The sequence below is a fragment of the Camelus dromedarius genome, chromosome 26 (assembly GCF_036321535.1).
Source record: "Camelus dromedarius isolate mCamDro1 chromosome 26, mCamDro1.pat, whole genome shotgun sequence".
NCBI classification, from domain to species: Eukaryota; Metazoa; Chordata; class Mammalia; order Artiodactyla; family Camelidae; genus Camelus; species Camelus dromedarius.
This window is the reverse complement of record NC_087461.1, coordinates 13,120,217-13,138,964: the sequence shown is the minus strand read 5'-3', so window position 1 is coordinate 13,138,964 and position 18,748 is coordinate 13,120,217. Positions and strand designations below refer to the sequence as shown.

Below are 18,748 nucleotides of genomic sequence, written 5' to 3'. Positions count from 1 at the left end.
GATTGCATTAAATCTGTAGATTGCCTTGGGCAGTGTGACCATTTTAACAATATTTATTCTTCCAATCCAAGAGCATGGAATATCTTTCCATTTTTTAAAGTCTTCTTTAATTTCCTTCATCAATGGTTTATAGTTTTCTGTGTATAATTCTTTCACCTCCTTGGTTAGATTTATTCCCAGATATTTTATTACTTTGGGTGCTATTTTAAAGGGGATTGTTTCTTTACTTTCTTCTTCTGTTGATTTATCGTTAGTGTAAAGAAATGCAACTGATTTTTGAACGTTAATTTTATAACCTGCTACCTTGCTGAATTCTTCAATCAGCTCTAGTAGCTTTTGTGTGGACCTTTTAGGGTTTTCTATATATAGTAACATGTCATCAGCGTATAATGACACTTTTACCTCTTCTTTTCCAATTTGGATCCCTTTTATTTCTTTCTCTTGCCTGACTGCTGTGGCTAGGACTGCCAGGACTATGTTGAATAGGAGTGGTGATAGTGGGCATCCTTGTCTTGTCCCAGATTTTAGTGGGAAGCTTTTGAGTTTTTCACCGTTGAGTACTGTGCTGGCTGTAGGTTTGTCATATATAGCTTTTATTATGTTGAGATATGTTCCCTCTATACCCACTTTGGCGAGAGTTTTTATCATAAATGGGTGTTGAATTTTATCAAATGCTTTTTCTGCATCGATTGAGGTGATCATGTGGTTTTTGTCCTTTCTCTTGTTGATGTGATGTTTTACACTGATTGATTTGCGTATGTTGAACCAGCCTTGTGTCCCTGGGATGAACCCCACTTGGTCATGATGTATAATCTTTTTTATGTGTTGTTGGATTCTATTTGCTAAAATTTTGGTGAGGATTTTGGCGTCTATGTTCATCAGTGATATTGGCCTATAATTCTCTTTTTTTGTAGTGTCTTTGCCTGGTTTTGGTATCAGGGTGATGGTGGCTTCATAGAATGAGTTTGGGAGTAATCCCTCCTTTTCAATCATCTGGAAGAGTTTGAGAAGGACTGGTATGAGTTCTTCTTTGTATGTTTGGTCGAATTCCCCGGTGAAGCCGTCCGGTCCTGGACTTTTATTTGTAGGGAGGTTTTTAATTGCTATTTCTATTTCCTTTCTAGTGATCAGATTGTTCAAGTGTTCAGATTCTTCTTGATTCAGTTTTGGTGGACAGTATGTTTCCAGAAACTTGTCCATCTCCTCTAGGTTATCCAGTTTGGTTCCATATAGTTTTTCATAATATTCTCGTATGATATTCTGTATTTCTATTTTGTTTGTTGTAATTTCTCCATTTTCCTTTCTTATTTTGCTAATTTGTGCTCTCTCTTTTTTCTTCTTTGTGAGTTTGGCCAGAGGTTTGTCGATTTTATTTACTTTTTCAAAAAACCAGCTTTTGGTTTGGTTGATTTTTTCTGTGGTCTTGTTAATCTCTATTGTATTTAATTCCTCTCTGATCTTTATTATTTCCTTCCTTCTGCTGCTTTTTGGGGCTTTTTGTTCTTCTTTTTCTAATTCATTCAGGTGGTGGGTTAAATTGTTTATTTGAGATTGTTCTTCTTTTTTGAGGAAGGCCTGTATCGCTATAAACTTCCCTCTTAGCACTGCCTTTGCTGTGTCCCATAGGTTTTGAGTGGTTGTGCTTTCATTATCACTTGTCTCAAGGTATTTTTTAATTTCAGCTTTGATTTCCTCATTGATCCATTGTTTTTTCAATAACATATTGTTTAATCTCTATGCTTTCCTTTTTTTCTCGTTTGTTTCTCTGTTGTTGATTTCCAGTTTCATGGCATTGTGGTCAGTAAAGATGCTTGAGATAATTTCTATCTTCTTAAAATTGTTGAGGTTTCTTTTGTGCCCAAGTACATGATCGATCCTGGAAAATGTTCCATGTGCACTTGAAAAGAATGTATATCCTATTTTTGGGGGGTGTAATGCTCTGAAAATATCCACCAAATCTAGTTTTTCTATTGTAGTATTTAATTTCTCTGTTGCCTTGTTTATTTTCTGTCTGGAAGATCTGTCTAGTGATGTCAATGCAGTGTTAAAATCTCCAACTATGATTGTATTCCCATCAATATCCCCCTTTATCTCTGTTAGTAATTCTTGTATGTACTTAGGTGCTCCTATATTGGGTGCATATATATTAACGAATGTAATATCCTCATCATGTATCACTCCTTTAATCATTATAAAATGTCCTTCTTTATCTTTCTTTATGGCCTTTGTTTTAAAGTCTACTTTGTCTGAAATCAGTACTGCAACACCTGCTTTTTTGGCTTTTCCATTTGCATGGAATATCCTTTTCCATCCTTTCACTCTCAATCTATATGTGTCCTTCTCCCTAAAGTGGGTCTCTTGTATGCAGCATATTGAAGGTTCTTGCTTTATTATCCAGTCTGCCACTCTGTGTCTTTTGACTGGAGCATTTAGTCCATTAACATTTACAGTAATTAATGATAGATGTGTGTTTATTGCCATTTTGAACTTATCTTTGCAGTTGAATTGGTATATCCTCTTTGTTCCTTTCTTCTTCGTTTTGTGGTTTGGTAATTTTCCTTTGTATTATCATGGATTTTATTTAATTTTTGTGACTCCTTTGTAAATTTTTGGCTTGTGGTTACCCTTTTTTGTAAATCTATCAACCCATTACTATAACTGTTTTTATTAAACTGATAGTAACATGATCTCAAGCCCATCCTACTGTTAAAAAAATTTTAAAAAGAAAGAAAAAAATATTCTATATTTCCCTGCCTCCCTCTCCCACTCCAGTGATTTGTATGTCTTATTTTATAATTTCATGTTTACTTTATTTGTAATTCATGAGTTATCACCTTTCCAGTTGTGTGTTTCTCATTTCTGTAGCATCCTGCTGCTTTTCTATTTAGAATAGCCCTTTCAATATTTCTTTTAGCATGGGTTTAGTGTTGCTAAACTCCTGCAGCTTTTTTTTTGTCTGTGAAACTCTTTATTTCTCCTTCTATCCTCAAGGATAGCCTTGCTGGATAAAGGATCCTAGGCTGCATCTTTTTTTCATTCAGGGCTTTGAATATATCTTGCCACTCCCTTCTGGCCTGTAGTGTTTGTGTAGAGAAATCAGCTGAGAGCCTTATGGGGGTTCCCTTGTAACTTGCTCTTTGCTTTTCTCTTGCTGCCTTTAGAATCATTTCTTTATCCTTGACTCTGGCCATCTTGATTATGATATGTCTTGGTGTGGGTCTATTTGGGTTCTTCCTGTTTGGGACCCTCTGAGCTTCCGGTACTTGGATATCTGATTCCTTCTTTAAGTTTGGGAAGTTTTCAGTCATGATTTCTTCAAAAACCTTTTCAATCCCCTTTGATCTTTCTTCTCCTTCTGGGACCCCTATTATGCGAAGATTGGGACGCTTTATATTATCCCATAGGTCCCTTATGCTATTTTCATTATTTTTTATTTGCTTCTCTTGTAGTTCTTCTGAATGGGTGCTTTCTATTGCCCTGTCTTCTAGATCACTAATTCGTTCCTCTGCATTATCTAGTCAGCTTTGCACAGCTATTAGATCATTCCTCATCTCTGTCAATGAGTTTACCCATTCTACTTGGCTCTTCTTTATAGCTTCAATTTCATTTTTGACATATTTTATATCTCTAAACACTATCTCTTTTAATTCCTTCAGCAATTCGATCACTCCTTTTTTGAAATCTTGATCTAGTAGGCTATCGATGTCTATTTTATTGATCTTTCTTTCAGGGGATTTCTCTTGTCCTTTTAATTGGGAAAGGTTTTTCTGCTTCTTCATCTTGCTCATACCTCTTTGGCACTGGTTTATGGAGTATCAGTTGTTTATTTTGGTCCTTAAGGATTTTATCTATCTGATGCCTATTTAGGAGTAGAACTTAGGAAAAAAAGAAAAAAAAAATAAGAGAGAGAAAGAATTTTAAAAGAAGGGAGAAGGAGGGTTTGAAAACAGTGTATAATGAATAATAGAAGAGTGAGTTGAAGCAGAGTATTAATTGGGTTGAGACGTCCTTTTAAAACCTTTACAAAAAAAGTGGGGGGATGAATAGATGTACTTGAAACCTGTGTCTAATCAATAGCAGGACATCAAAACCCAAGAGAAATAGAAATGAATTAAGAAGTAAAGATTAAGAGAGTAATAGAAAATAGAACAGGTAAAAACAGATTTAAAAAAAAAAGGGGGGGGGGGTTGTCGGTGTTCTCCTGGAGTTTGTGTGCTTTTAATGTGAAGTCTTTCTGTCTTCGTCCTGTTTTGGAAGCTCAGCTTGCTGTTTTCAGAGGCCCTCCGTTGGCGCCCTCTTCTGTGCCGCTCCCAGCACCTGTCGGCAAGCAGATCGCGCCTCCTCCTAACACTGGGTCAGGTGCAGCTCTCTGCTGTGGGCGGGCGCGTCGCTGCCTCTCAGGATGCCGCAGTCAGATGTTGCAGACTGGCCGGGTAGGAGGGCGGGTCGTGCCCCCTCCCAGCACCTCGGTCAGGGGCTGTGTTCCTGCCCGAAAGGCGGGGGGGGGGGGGGCGCTCTCCCTCCACCTGCACCGCCGGTAGTTCCGCTCTCTGTGAGGCTGCGCGCTCCGCCCTGGTCGGCGCTCCGCGGGTGGGCTCCAGGAAGACCGAGGGACAGCCCTGTCCCTGCTCTGAGCCAAAACCCAGCTCCTTGTTTGTCTTTGTGGAGCAAGTTCTCTGAGGGACCAGGATGGAAGGATCCTATCTGCCCCGGGCTGCAGGCCAGTCTCAGTCTGGCCTTTGAGGCTGCTAAGCCCTTCGGTGCGGATGCAGGTTTCGCCCCCGCCCCCGGCCTGAGTGCTCAGCGCGGAGGATATGGCGGCTGTGCCTGAGCCCCGCCTCTCTTCCCCCAAAAACTTTCCGCTGGTTTTCAGAGATGGGGGTATGCACCCTTCCCCCAAGAGCACATCAACCTTGCTGTTTTATGGAGGGCCCAGGTTGTTCTGCCCTGTGCATCCACAGCCACGGCGCACAGCCACGGCGCGCAGCCCCTTGCGTTCCCCCGGGGCTGCCTCCGTGCAGCCACTTCCGTCCTCCGCCCGGCTTGTGCAGCCTGGCCCTGCCCGCCGCTGCCGGCCCGCGTCTCAGGCTGGGTGTCGGGGGGACTCTCTGTGCCCGTTTAACTTAGTTCTGTCAGTCAAGGGCTGCTCTGTACAGATCCGAGCCTCGGAGGCTCCCCCTCTGTCCCACTGGCCTCTCAGTTGGAGAGGGGAGACCCAGCGAGCGAGCGCCAGTCCTCCTTTGCCGCTCCCTCCCCGTGGGACCCGTCCCGCGCTGCTTTGCCTTTTGTTCTTTCTTTTTTCCTTTTCTCCTACCAGGTTTTTGGTCTTTATCTTTTGAAGAGGGCGATGTTCTGTCGGAGTTCCACAGGTGCTCTGGTTCGCTGAGTGGGTCTGTAGATGTGGGTCTTGGTGTATTTGTGGGAGAGGGTGACCTGCGAGTGTCCTTCTACTCCGCCATCTTCTCCGTCTCCGTAAAAAATATATTTTAAATAAATCAGCACAAGTTTTTTGTTGTTGTTGTTGTTCAACCAATAAGATAGATTTGGCATGATAATCATTTCTGTGAACACAGTTTTATAAAATGGCACTTTTTACATTCCAAGCAGAAAAAATTTGAATTTTCTTGTTTATATTATCTTCATTCTTTGCTTTCAAAAGCTGTGCATTTTGTGTTTCATACACTGGGCACTGAAATTTGCCCCCAAAGAAATGTAAGATGGAGGAAAACAGATTCCTACAGAGGTTATTTCACACCTCATTTTGTAGTTATTAAATCTCTTATAACAAGTAACCATGGGTAGCTGTCTGCAGACTTATTTCTACCTAATTGCCACCTAAGTGAAAAGCAAGAGGTAAGCATGATTTAAAGAGTACTCTTTGTACCTCACAGGCAGTGTTATCAGTTTACATATAACTTTGAGAATTTTTCAGAAAATTATTACTGATACTGATTCATTTATTTTATCTTTAATCTCAGTTCATTTATGGAATGTTTATCATACTCTCTTTAGGGACAGTTCTATAACTTCAAGTAGTGAGTAGATGACCGTGTTATAAGAAGAACCAGCAGTGGTTTCTGGCTGCATCAGACCAGAACTTAGTGTAAATAAGACTCAGAGAAAGGTTAATCTGATTTTTAATAAGGGTGATCATTTTATTGAGAGTAATGGCATTAGGCATAAAATTAGGCAGTTCCTCTAAGCAACTAAGATGATGACTTTTATATAGCCATGCGTGTAAGTTTTCAGCGAGCTGAAAGAAACCTGTTCTGAGGCCCATCAGAGGTGTCCCTAACTCAGGCAGATCCAGATTGTTTTCTAGCAAGTTATTCCTAGAGTTTAGATAATCTAGTACCCCAGTGTGATGGGAATATAAGATCTCATGGGCTAGTATTTAAGATGAGGCAGACAGACTCCCTCTGGGCTTTGAGTCCCTTTCCTTAAAGGTTAAGATGAGACAGAGAAGGTTAGGTCGTCAGCTCTAGATAAGAAACTGGTGGTAGAGTGGTGCCTATTTCTAGCAGGAAAGGGGAATTGGAGGAGGTTTTAGATGATAAATTTTCCTTCTTTTTCTACGTTCCAAAGGTCACATGTGTCCTAAAGGCATGTCCTGAATAGTATATGAGTGGGCACTTTGTCTCCAAATTTCTCTGGGTCAAATACTGAAATTTAATAATTAAAAATTCCATTTGGCTGGTGAGGATGTGGAGAAACTGGAACTTTATGCATTGCAGATGGGAATGTCAAATGGTTTGGTCTCTTTGGAAAACAGTCGCTTAAAAAGTTAAACTTCCTGTACAACCTAGCAGTTCTACTCCCTAGGTATCCACCCAAGAGAAATGAAAACATATTTCTATGCAAATGCTTGAACGTGAACATTAATAGCAGCATTGTTTATAATAACCAAAAGCGAGAAGCTACCCAAATGTCCATCAGTGGACAACTCTTCACACAGAGGAACACGACCCAGCAGTAAAGTGATGAGCTGATACATGTTATACCGTGGATGAACCTCAAAAACATTGTTACACTAAGTGAAAGAAGCCAGACACGAGACATGGTGTATTATGTGATTCTGTTTATATGAAGTGTCTAGAAAAGGCATATTTAGAAAGAGAGAAAGTAAGTTAGTGGTTGCCTGGGGTTGGAGCTAGGAATAGAGATTGACTGCACTTGGGGATGGGGAGACTTTGCAGTGATGGAAGTGATCTAAAACTGGCTTGTAGTGATGGTTGCACAATTCTGTAAATTTACAAAAAATTGAGTTGTGCCTTTAAAATGGGTACATTTTCTGGTATGTAACTTAAATGTCATTAAGGCTGTTTTTAAAAGGTCACAGGGCAGAAACAGAAAAGGAGGCAGGTGATATGCTTGGTTTAAAAAAGAAAGTTTATTTGTGATGTTTTATGAAAGTTAAGCATGTGTGGTTTTATGAAAGTTATTTCTCTATCGTTTTAATATTTGATAGAAAAAGAGAGAAAGAAAACCTTGGCCTGAGAAGGATTGATCTCTTTGTAAAATATTTCTATTGTCTAAAGAAAAAGTGCTTTTAAAACAAAAGAAAAACAAATAACAAAATTGATTACCTTCTCCTTGGAAGGATCACTTTACCATAGCCTGGATACTATAAGGCTTCCAGTGATGAGAGTGCGTGAGGGAGAGAGGGGAAGAGAAAGGGAGAGTGGTCTGATTGAATGCGGACTTTACCCTCCAGATTTCTTACTAGCTGTCTCTTGGATATGGTTAGTCTGAAAGATCCTTGGCCTGGAAGAAGCAGAAGTCAGGAGAGCTGTTGACTTGGTAGAAATGTAGTTAGGTTTCTAAAATAATAAGGTTTTTTTCCTCTTTCCTTATCAACTTGGAAATAAGTTGATTTTGGAAGTCTTCTCTAGCAGCACATGGATACTTCAAGCCAGTGCAGGTACACGTTATCATTACTGCTCTTTTGAGCGGTACGTGAAAATGACTGGGTTGATAATCCCTCGGTTATCCTGGGTGGCGGAGACTTGTTCTCAGATGTTTGCACGTTGCTCTCTGCTAGCGTGTCCAGTCCTTGCTGTCCAGTCCACTCCTCTGCTCTTGATTCTGCTGCGTGGGGTGCCCGGTGGTCTTCTGCCTGCAACCGTGGTGTGCTGCTGCATGCTGAGCAACCCACTTTCTGGGTAAAATAACCCTGATTTGTGGTGTTTGTTGATCTTCATGGTGTAAATTCTCCTACTGTGACCAGTTTGAAGCTACCAGTGTAGCTGTGGAGTCAGTTGGCTCTCATTGGCCCCAGCACCTGTCCCCAGTCTGCAGGCCAAGTGTGGTCAAGGCTCCTGAAACTCCTAAACCTTTGCCAAAAAGAACCTCACCAAAACTGACAGGGCATCCAGTGTGGTTAGTATGTAATAAATAGTATTTAATAATCTCAGTCTTTAATGTCTTATTCAGAAGCTTTTCTTAAAAGAGTGTACTACATGCAATTTTATATTGCATATGTTTTCAAAGCAAGTCACTTATGGTAAACAGGGTTTCTATTTACAAAGTCAAACTGAGCAAAATTGAGCCTTACAAAGAAGTTACTTCAGAATTATATTATAGAGAAAACACTTGTTTTGAAGTCTTTGATGCTTATAATATCACATGGAATAAAGTGAAAATATTCTAAACCAAGCTTTATGCTCTGCTAGGTAACGAGATTGAGAAGCTCCATAATTTGAAATTTAGCAAATACGCTGATCCCTTTGTAATCCTGTGTGTTTGTTTTTTAACAGCAGTTTAATGGATTAAGTTTTCCTGTTCTTCAGCATCCAGAGCTGCAGGATGTCTTACTTATTCCTGTCATTGGACCTAGGTTTGTAACAACTGTTTTGTGTGCAAATTGTATTCTTTGAAATAAAAATTTGTCACAGGTTCTTTTTTTTTTTCTTTTTTTTACTGTTTGGTGACAGTGCTAAGTGTGTCCATTAATAGCAACTTTGTTTAGATAGGCATTCACAGATTTCATAAATGCTGACTTTATACTGTGTCATGAAAATATTACAAAAAAAGACTAGAAATGAGCTCAGATACCTTGAGAGTAATTTTAGTTTAATTTAATACAGTTACTGATTTTTTTCTACTTTCTAAGAAACTTTTACTTTTTTTACTTGTATATTTTTTAGCTACAACAAAAATACAAAGCAACATATTTCCTACTTTTAAAGCAGATATATTTGTAAAATTTTGTTAATTCACGATTATGTTAAATTATGGTGCGTGTTCTCTGAATAGAACGGGAACTGTCCTACTCAGATTCTGTATTTGGAAGGCATATGTTTTAAAATTGGAAAAAAACAAAAGACTTTCATATTATGATGAGAGTTCTGTTCCCAAAGAGCATTTTAAAGTCCCTAATTATGATGTAATTTTTTAATACCCCAAGAGTCGTAATAAATATAAAAATGCTCATTTTGCTAAAGCTTTAAAGTAGTTTAGTGGTCAGCAGTCGAGCAGTGGTTCAGTACTTTTTCAGAGTGGCGAGCTACCTTCATCAGTTAATAGTGGCACTGCTCCTGGTTCCGAGTTCCCGAACACCAGCCGAGGACCGGCCTTGTAGCCAGGCCTTCCAAAGAAAGGACAGCAGTTCCAGCCCACTGTGTTCATCTCTTCTCCGTAGTCTTCCATTCTCTCCTTCCCATGAAATGGTTATTCTCACAAAAACTCTCTTGATTAGCACTATAAAGTTCCCTTTCACAAAATGTTTTTTGAATTGGTGCTATGTGTGAGACCCAAAGATGTTACAAAGATGGATGAAATATAGTTGTCTAGTCCAAAAGCAGGGAATGTGGGTACAAGTCTGATGCAGTAAATGCCTCAGCAGAGGTGTGAGTGAAGGACCATCAGAGCAGAGCAGAGGACTGAGTGCAAAGAGATGGGTAAAGATTTCCTCCAAATAGACGTTACTTCACTTGAGCCTTGAAGAAGAGTAAGCATTAGGTGCATGCGGAGATGAAGTAGGCACGAGGAAGCTGGGCGGAGAGGAAGCACATGCAGAGACACAGAGACACACGTGGTGGTTCTTGACGGAAGTGATCAGGTTTGGCTGCTCCATTTGTTTTCAGAGAGATTGAAGAAAGGAGACTTTGAAGAAGTTAGGAGAGGCAGGCTGTGAACTGTATAGAGATTTTTGTTTTTTAAACTAAGGACTGTTTTGTTTTTTGTATAGATTATAGGAGACAAATAGTTCTTCTTAGAGTCATGACTTTAGAAATACACTATTGGTAGTAGCATAAAGCTGTGTTTTCCAGACTGTGTGCAGATCATGACCCATGAGTAGGTAGTAAAATCAATTTAATTGTTTATTTTTAATAGGCATTATTTTAAAAGAAAAGAGGTATTTTATAATACATTGGATTGTACACAGGTATTTCATGAAATGTTTGCTGTAAATGTAAGTGTGTGTATATATACACACACGGGTCCTGGGATGTGATTTAAGCACATTTCCTACATTGCGTTACAGTCAAAAAAGTTTGTGGTGAACTAGACAATGTGGGGATGTCTCTGTACATATGCCTAGGAATACAGAATAAAATACAGGTCATAAAATGCACACTGAGTGATAAGGAACCTAAGTGACATATTCAGGGGTTAGAGTGTACAGTAACTGAAAATAGCAATAAGCTTGTGAAGTAAGATTTGAGAGTTGGGGCATTTGGAATAGGAGGTGGTTGGTCCCCTAAACTTAGGGGCTTTGGTTTTTGTTTTTGTTTTAAACATTTTTTTATTGAGTTATAGTCATTTTACAATAGGGGCTTTGGTTTTAACAACAGGATATTAACACTGGGAGGTGAGAAATGCCCAGCAGTCAGTGCAAGGCAGTAATTAGGAACTGGATCTCTCTTGCCTTAGAGTCTGGATTGGAGGAAAAAAAATCTCTGAGAACTACAGTTCTATACCTGTAAGGGTTTGGAATTCAGATTCATACTAGCCAAGTGGTCTTGAAAGCTGCAGTTTGGGAAATTAACATAAAAACTGGATCCCAAGCCAGTTCCTTAGGAGCTTGGCTAAATGACTCAGAAGTGGCACCTGTCAGTCCAGGCCATGCACCCTTCTCAGTAGTTAAACCCTGCACTAGGAATCAAACCACCATGAGTGAGAACCAGCATGTACGACAAACCAAGGGATCAGAGTCCCCGCCAGAACTGCAGCAAATAGAGCTAACTGGTATTGACTGTAAGATCAGTTTCTTTGAAATGATTAAAAACAAGGGTGAGAATCTAAAATATAAAAAGACCCCAAGAAGAAAATAAAAACTGAAAGAGTTTCTAGAAATTAAAATATTAAAATTTAAAACTCACTTAATGAGTTAAACTGTAGATTAGACCCAGCAGATGAGAGAATTAATGAAGTAGGAGATGACTCAGGAATTACCCAGAATGCGGTAGAGACAGGTAAAGCCATTCAAAGTATGAAACCATATCATCGAAAAAGAATGAAAAGGTACTACATGTTTCTGATGAGTCTCAGATGGAGAGATTAGAAAGAATGGGTGAGAGACAACATTAAAAAATATAATGACTAGTAATTTTCCAGGATTGGTGAAAGTTTTAAGAAGTACAGTAAGCCTGAGGCCAAAAGTAAAAATAAATTCACGTCTGGATACTTAAAAATGAAACTGAAGCACACCAAAGGCATCAGGAGGCTCTGAAAGCGATTGGAGGTGAAAGGCAGGAAGGGATTTCAGTTGTCAGGTTGAGAGGTGATTCATGTCTGGTGTGAGGGGACGGGCCCAGCAGATCTGTCAGGATTAGAGCTGGCATGACTGGTAACTCAGTGAGTGTTAAGTTAGGAGTTTCAGGAAGAAGAGATTTAAGATGATGCCAAACTCTCCAGTTTGGTTATTCAGGTAGATAATGACACTTTGTAGTTTGTCAAGACTGGAAACACAAGAGGACGAAGAGCTCTGGGGTGTTAACCAAGGATTTAAGGAGTGGGTCAGAGAAAAATGACATTATTTAGGACTTGTTGAGTTTGAAATAACTGTGAGACATCTATATACAGCTACCTGCAGGTAATCAGAGTCTAGAAAGGCTAATTGTTAGAAAATGTGGATTGTTTTTGTAACTGATTATTGAAATTGTGAGATTGCCAAGGTTTAGGATACAGAGTGAGAAGAGATGGTTGGCATGGTTTTGAACTTGGTTGGGGGTGGGGGGAAGTGAACGTCTTTAAGAAATAGCTAGAGAATGAGCAGTGAGAATGTGTGGGACCAGGAAGGAGTGGTGTAAAACTGAGAAGTTTAGTGAGATGTGATCGTTTGGAGATCATGGAGAGAAAGGACACTTAATTCTCCCAGCAAGGAGCTGTGACAGCACGTATGAAGTGTTCTCAAGATCTGTATTTGGGGTTGATCACACGGGCACCCCCTGTCCATTGAAAATGTCTGTCCGGAGTGTTAGAAGTGATGCGTGGGTTTTGGTGATCTAAGGAGTGGAGGGGAGAAGCTGGAGAACACTGAAAAATGTTAGACCGAAAAAAAAAAAAAAGGCGGGGAGGGTATAGCCCAGCGGTAGAGTGTGTGCTTAGCATGCGCAGGGTCCTGGGTTCAATCCCCAGTACTTCCACTAAAAAATAAAATAAAATAAATAATTAATTAAAAATGCTTAAAGAAACCTAACTATCTAACCCCATCCTGAAAAAACAAAAATGTTGGACAGCAAAGGAAGAAAACAAGACTTATCTTTGTCTCTGTCTAGTTTAAAATATTAATAACTTCCCATGCAACAACCTGCCACTTTAGAAACGTTTGTGAGTTCCCTGTGTGCTGTGTGTTTTAGTGTGTGAAGACAGGGACTTCATTTCTCTTCTCTCCCAATGCCGTTAGGAAGCACAGTGCTTGTTAAATGATGAAGCAGCGGTTTTTTGGCTGGGGCAGGGGTGGGTTGTGACTTCAGCCCGCATAAAGCTTCATTGGGTGATTGGAGTAGAAACACCTGATCGTGTCCTTTCTGACACAAAAGGCGTCGGAGCTGATGACAGCAGACAGGCTGGGCCCCACAGGGCACCTTCAGCCACCTGTTCTGCCCTGTGTGTCATTTCCTGTCATCTCCATTCTGCCTCTTTTTTTTTTTTATTGCAGTATAATTGCTACCACCATGTTATATAAGTTACAGGTGTACAATATAGTGATTCACAGTTTTAAAGGTTATTCTCCATTTATAGTTACTATAAAACACTGGCCCCGTTCCCTGTGTTGTGCAGCGTATCCTTGTGGCTTACTGTATACATAACAGTTTGTACCTCCTGACTCCCCTCCCCCTCCCCTCTCCCCACTGGTAACCGCCAGTTTGTCCTGTGTATCTGAGAGTCGCTGCTGCCTTGTTATATTCACTAGTTTGTTGTATTTGATGAAGCAGTTTCTGGTGCCACATACCACCTTGCACCAGCGTCCTCTTGCTATTGTTTCTTCCTCAAATGCCCATCATCTTCATCATCTTCTCATTTTTTTGAAAAGTATTTCCTCTATGTTTATCTTCCTTTTTTCAGCTTTGTCTCCTTTATGGATAAGTGGCAGTCAGGACTAGAGAGGTTATTTATGTAGGCTTCAGACTGAAACACTGCACAGGCTGGTGGGCACTGGACGTGTATCACCGTGGTCAATTTCTCTCGTCTTGTGTCCCCAGGAAGAACATAAAACAGCAACACTGCGAGGTTGTCGTCGGAGCCCAGTGTGGCAGCGCAGTGTTACGAGGAGCCCACGTCTATGTTCCAGGAATCGTGTCCGCCTCCAAATGTGAGCACAGTCTTTAGACTTCTCTGTAAAACATTCGCTAAAATGTGTATGTATCTTCAAATGAGAAATGTATTAAATTATCACTCAGATACTTTTCAAATTTGCTTTAATAAAGTTATATTCCAAGCTTTGCATTTTAGTATAGCCAGTTAAAGGATGTGTCTGGTATGGACTGACACATTAGGCATCCGTGTGAGGTTTTCTGCCAGTTTTTCCATTCTAGATAAGGACGTGTGTAATGATGTTTGTTTAAAGGATCATGACTGCTTAATAGGGTGTAAGATGTCAGGGAAATTTTGTTTTGTATTCTTTACTCTGGTGCTTTAAAACCCCAGGCTGCTACCCTATCATTTGTGAGGGGAACATTCAGCACCTGGAATCTTAATTTTGTGGTGAAACTCAATATTCTTAACTTACTCTTTTAGGGAGTGTTAGGTTTGGGGAAAATAAATAGAAGATATTCTTCCTCTTTGCTCAGCTTAAGACTTCCAATCGAGGTAGGATGTTTTGAAGACTATTCTATATCTTTGTTTTCTTAGGAAAAAAAATCTTCAATTAGATTTGTTGTTAGGGAACATTTAAAAATAAAGAGCTACATTCTCTCTTAGGGGTTATATTGAGACAATGAGCCTGTTCAGACTGCTTTACGCCTCTAGACGTCCCTGGTCTTAAAACTTAAAGAATTTTCACTGTATAGATAGATCAGCATGATTTGATTTTCTTCTTCCTCTAGTTATGAAAGCTGGAGATGTTGTTTCCATATACTCTGATATTAAAGGCAAATGTAAGAAAGGAGCCAAAGAATTTGATGGAACAAAAATATTTCTTGGAAATGGGATTTCTGAACTAAGCCGCAGAGAAATCTTCAGTGGGCTACCTGAACTGAAGTATGTCATCAAATGTTGTTTGGGGAAAATAAGCATCCTTTTTGTGGGTCAAAGAACATTAAAAACAATGTAAAAAATACATGTTTGCATTATATGAATTTTTTTTTTGGTGTAGATTCAACTGAAAAATAATTGTTTAACCTATCTGGCCATTTTCTTTTTTTTTTTGGAAAGAAATGCTTTTGGGTATAAGTAAATGCTCAGATTAAAGAGCCTAAGTAAGAAACTAGGTGCACTGTAATTGTCAAATAATTTTACTTCTCCATTTGCAGTTAACTTTGGAAACATTACTTCTCTTGATAAAGGATGAATTAGATGACCTTTCAAGATCTTTTTTTAACAGTCTGTGTAACAGGGAAAGCTTATGATTTTAATTTAAGAACTTAAAAAAAAATTTAACTAAAAATTTTACCAGAAAGCCTGCACTCACATGAATCCTTGTGGTCAAAAATTAACATTTGGATTTACTCAAACCAAATTAAGATACAAGTCAGTTTAAAACCATCTCTGGTTGCTACGGGCTCTGAATAAATTAAACCTGTGGGCAGTCCCGTTTCTTATTTTGCTTAGTCTTTTCTGCCTGTTTCAGGAATTCTGTGGACAGTTCCATTATTCCAAAGTTGACAGCTGATGGAGACGTGCTGAAAGCTGTGAATTGATGCTGCTAGGACTGGCCACTTCCCCGAGTCCTGGGACAGTATTTCGTATTTCAGCACTTTGGATGTATGGTTGAAATGAATTCTTCTGGAGAAACAGGCTTTTGCCTACCTCTAGAGATCACAGACTTTCCAAGTGTCCAGGAACAAAAATCCTCTCCTTAGAAGGCTTTGTGAAATTGAAGATGGTGCATACATCTGCTGTGTCGATCTCTGGGTCTGTAGTGGGGGGCTGACGTTCTGACTGCTTCCTCTGGTTGGTGTTAGTGGTACACGCTTCATCTTCCCATTTGATGTAGTTCCGGTAGCTGTGTCGGCCGACTTCTGAGTAATGTTTCCTCTGTTGCTGGGAGTAGGAGGTAGCCTTTCAAGAAACTGCTGATTTTTAAACTCAGCATTGAGTTAGGCTGTTACGGTTTCTTTCTCTGCCTCTCTGAGAAATAGCTTGCTTCCACAATAAATAATGCTACATGTATGCACTGTTTCTTAATTATGTTCTTTTAAAATTTTAGGACCAACTCTACTAAAAGTACATTTGTGCCCTTTGGTTTCTTGGATTCTAGACAGTTGAATCATTTGTAGACTCAGATAGATGAATTTACTAAGATTGAGGTCTTGTATTTTGCATTATTATATGGAGATGCATGCTATACAGAAATAATCTTAAAAGAAAATAACTGGCTTAAATTATTCTTTGTCTGTATAGATGGACACTCTTGTGCTGGTAGGGGTGATCAGAAGGAGAGGGTCAAATGGGCACCAGAACTTGAAGCGCTGTGTGGGAAGCAGGTGAGGAAGGCAGGTGCATGAATGTGAGTTTCAGTATTTCTCAGAGGACTGGGTCCTGCAAGTCAGAAGGTCATTTAAATTACCAGGGAGTGATCGGGTCATGGAATTCAAGGCACTTAGTAATGGGTCTAGACTCTGGGTGCGGGGGCAAGGTGTTGATCAAGGTCAGTGCCCCAGGTGTCTCAACAAAGTACTGACTTTTGAATGTGAGGCTGTGACATTTCAGAAGCTTCTTTTGTGTATTTTCTGCTCAGAGGCAGGAGCTATTTAGGAATTGGTTTGATTTAATCCTGATTGAAGCAAGGACAAGAGTCTTAACTGATTAAAAGTGCAGATTTGGAAATACCAAGTGATAAATGAATGAGTGAGGATGAAAGGGACGGGAAGAAGAAGAAAAGGAGTTAGCACATACAGTCAGACTCCCTCAGAGACAGCCCACAAAGGCTACAGAAATTATTTCACTTTTAAGGGCAGCATAAATTTATTGTGGCATAATAAGAACTACATAAGTGATATGATCTTTGTCCTGGATTTCTGGCACACAACCCCTAAAACTCTTAGAATCTTAGGAGCAATAAGAGTGCTTTTATATCCCCCAGATTGCTTCAGGATGGGGGCTGTTTGCTAGAGCAACCAACCATGTGATGAGAAGGTTGGAACTTTCAGCCCCACCCCCAGCCCTCTGGGGAAGAGGGAGGCTGGAGATTGAGCCAATCACTACTCGCTGATGATTTAATCATCCACTAAGTCATGAAACCTCTTTAAAAAAACACTAAACTTCGGGGCTTGGAGAGCTTGCAGGTTGGTGAGTACATCTGGGAGCTGGGAGAGTGGTGGTGCCTCAGGATGGGACACAGAAGCTCCATGCCCCTCCCCTGCCTCGCCCTGTACATCTCTTCTGTTTGGTTGTCCCCCAGTTGAACTGTTTTCATATAAACTGGTAACCATAAGTAAAGTGTGTTCCTGAGTTCTGTGACTCATTCTAGTGAGTTATCAAATCTGAGGAAGGAGTTGTGGGAACCTCCAGGTTTATAGCCAGTCACTCCAAGGACAGGTGGCGACCTGGGATGTGCAGCTGGTGTCTGGGATGGGGCCGGTCTTACTGGGCTGCATCTTTGCTGTCTGACAGTGACCCCGGGCCATTCATGTCAGAATTGAATTGAGTTGAATTGAATTGTAGGACACCCAGTTGGTGTCCAGAGGGTTGGAGAATTGGTTGGTATGAGAGAGAGCCCCACACGTTTGGTATCAGAAGTGTGAGTAAAAATTCGCCCAGCTGCCTACATCAAGTAGGGTACAGACCCCCCGTGTAGGGGCTTCTCTGCCGAGATCTGTTCGTCAGCCGTGACCTTGCCTACCATGCTGTGTCTGTGGACTCTGTTCTTGCTCTCCCTACTTGGGCTCTCTTCTTTGCTTGTACTCCTGTAGCTCATTTAAATCCTGATTATGTATCCTCATCTTTATGATCAGACTGCGCATTTTTCTCTGCCTCTCGACTTCCCAGAACCCCACGTTAATTTTTCTTTGTTTTTGCTGCCTCTGTGTGGCCTTGTGCACCTGGCTACCGTGGCTTTCTCTAACAGTACACCTGTGTACTCTCTCTCTCCCTGGGGAGAGCCTCTGACAACCTCTCCAGGTTGCAGTGTTTGTCCTAGTGGATCATTGTCCGCCAGGCTGTTCTGGGTCCTGGCCTTTCCTGCTCTGATCAGTTTCACTGCCACTCAATAAATGGGACAGAGGTGGCAAACATCATCTCAAGGACTGTGTCAGCACTGAGCAGTTACTGTCTAGAGAGCTGAGAGGAAAGCAGTGTTTGTCATGGCCTGATATTGGCATGATTATTACAAATATTTTAATTTTTCATACAAATACCTAGCCTAGTGCCTTACAAACTGAAGCCTTCACAAAGTGTTAACTGAATTGAAAGGCTAATGACAATGATCATAAATCTATTACCAGAAAGATTAGAATGCATCTATAAATAAAGACTCAGATGTCCTTTGCTTTTTAGTCTGTTCAAATCTCTAAAGAAATGCAGAGGTGCCTAAGTGAAAAATTTATGTAACTTAATCCTAGTGTTCTCAGTGGCCTCCTTTACCGTGGGTAAAAATTCAGAAAGAGTTCACAGGAATACTCTATTTTGGTGTTGAGTTAAAAAGGTTTTTAAAAGGTGGAACACCTTATATTTGACAAACTGCTTGAGTGTGTTCCTAGAAATGGAGTTTGTACAGACTGTGTAACTGACATGGAGTAACGTTAGATTTCCTGTTTTTCAGGGGGATAGGCGTGAGAATGACGGAACCAGTGTATCTCAGCCCTTCATTCGACAATGTACTGCCCAGCTACTTATTTTTACAGGTAAGTATTTGTCAAAGCGAAATATTTAGTGACATCGAAACATACTTGTGTGAACTATTTGAAATCTAAGGGTTGGTTTTTTCCATTTCTATTAACATAGTTTTCTCTCATGTATTATATATTTTCTGAGCTATGCTTGCTTAAATAGTAACAAAAAGCTTAGTAATCACTCTCTTTCTTTTTCTCAAACGATTTTTAACTACCTTTTCTCCCTTCCTTTGCCCAGCGGTGCTTTAATCACTTATTATAATTACTGCTTTTTCCACCTCAGAATATTAATTCCTAAATAATGCATGTGT

At 40.2% G+C, this 18,748-nt stretch overlaps 1 protein-coding gene across 3 annotated transcripts in view; it reads left to right on the top strand.

Annotated features, from left to right (window-relative positions):
- NSUN6 (NOP2/Sun RNA methyltransferase 6) overlaps positions 1-18,748 on the top strand; it is a 38,830-nt gene that overhangs the window by 4,908 nt on the left and 15,174 nt on the right. The window contains exons 3-6 of one of the 3 annotated variants that reach the window (XM_031444666.2): positions 8,757-8,836; positions 13,650-13,759; positions 14,493-14,646; positions 18,368-18,449. In XM_031444666.2, coding sequence (XP_031300526.2) covers positions 8,757-8,836; positions 13,650-13,759; positions 14,493-14,646; positions 18,368-18,449 — 426 coding nt within the window. The remainder of the gene's footprint in view (positions 1-8,756; positions 8,837-13,649; positions 13,760-14,492; positions 14,647-18,367; positions 18,450-18,748) is intronic. The other 2 variants (XM_064479406.1, XM_064479405.1) reach the window with 2 other exon arrangements.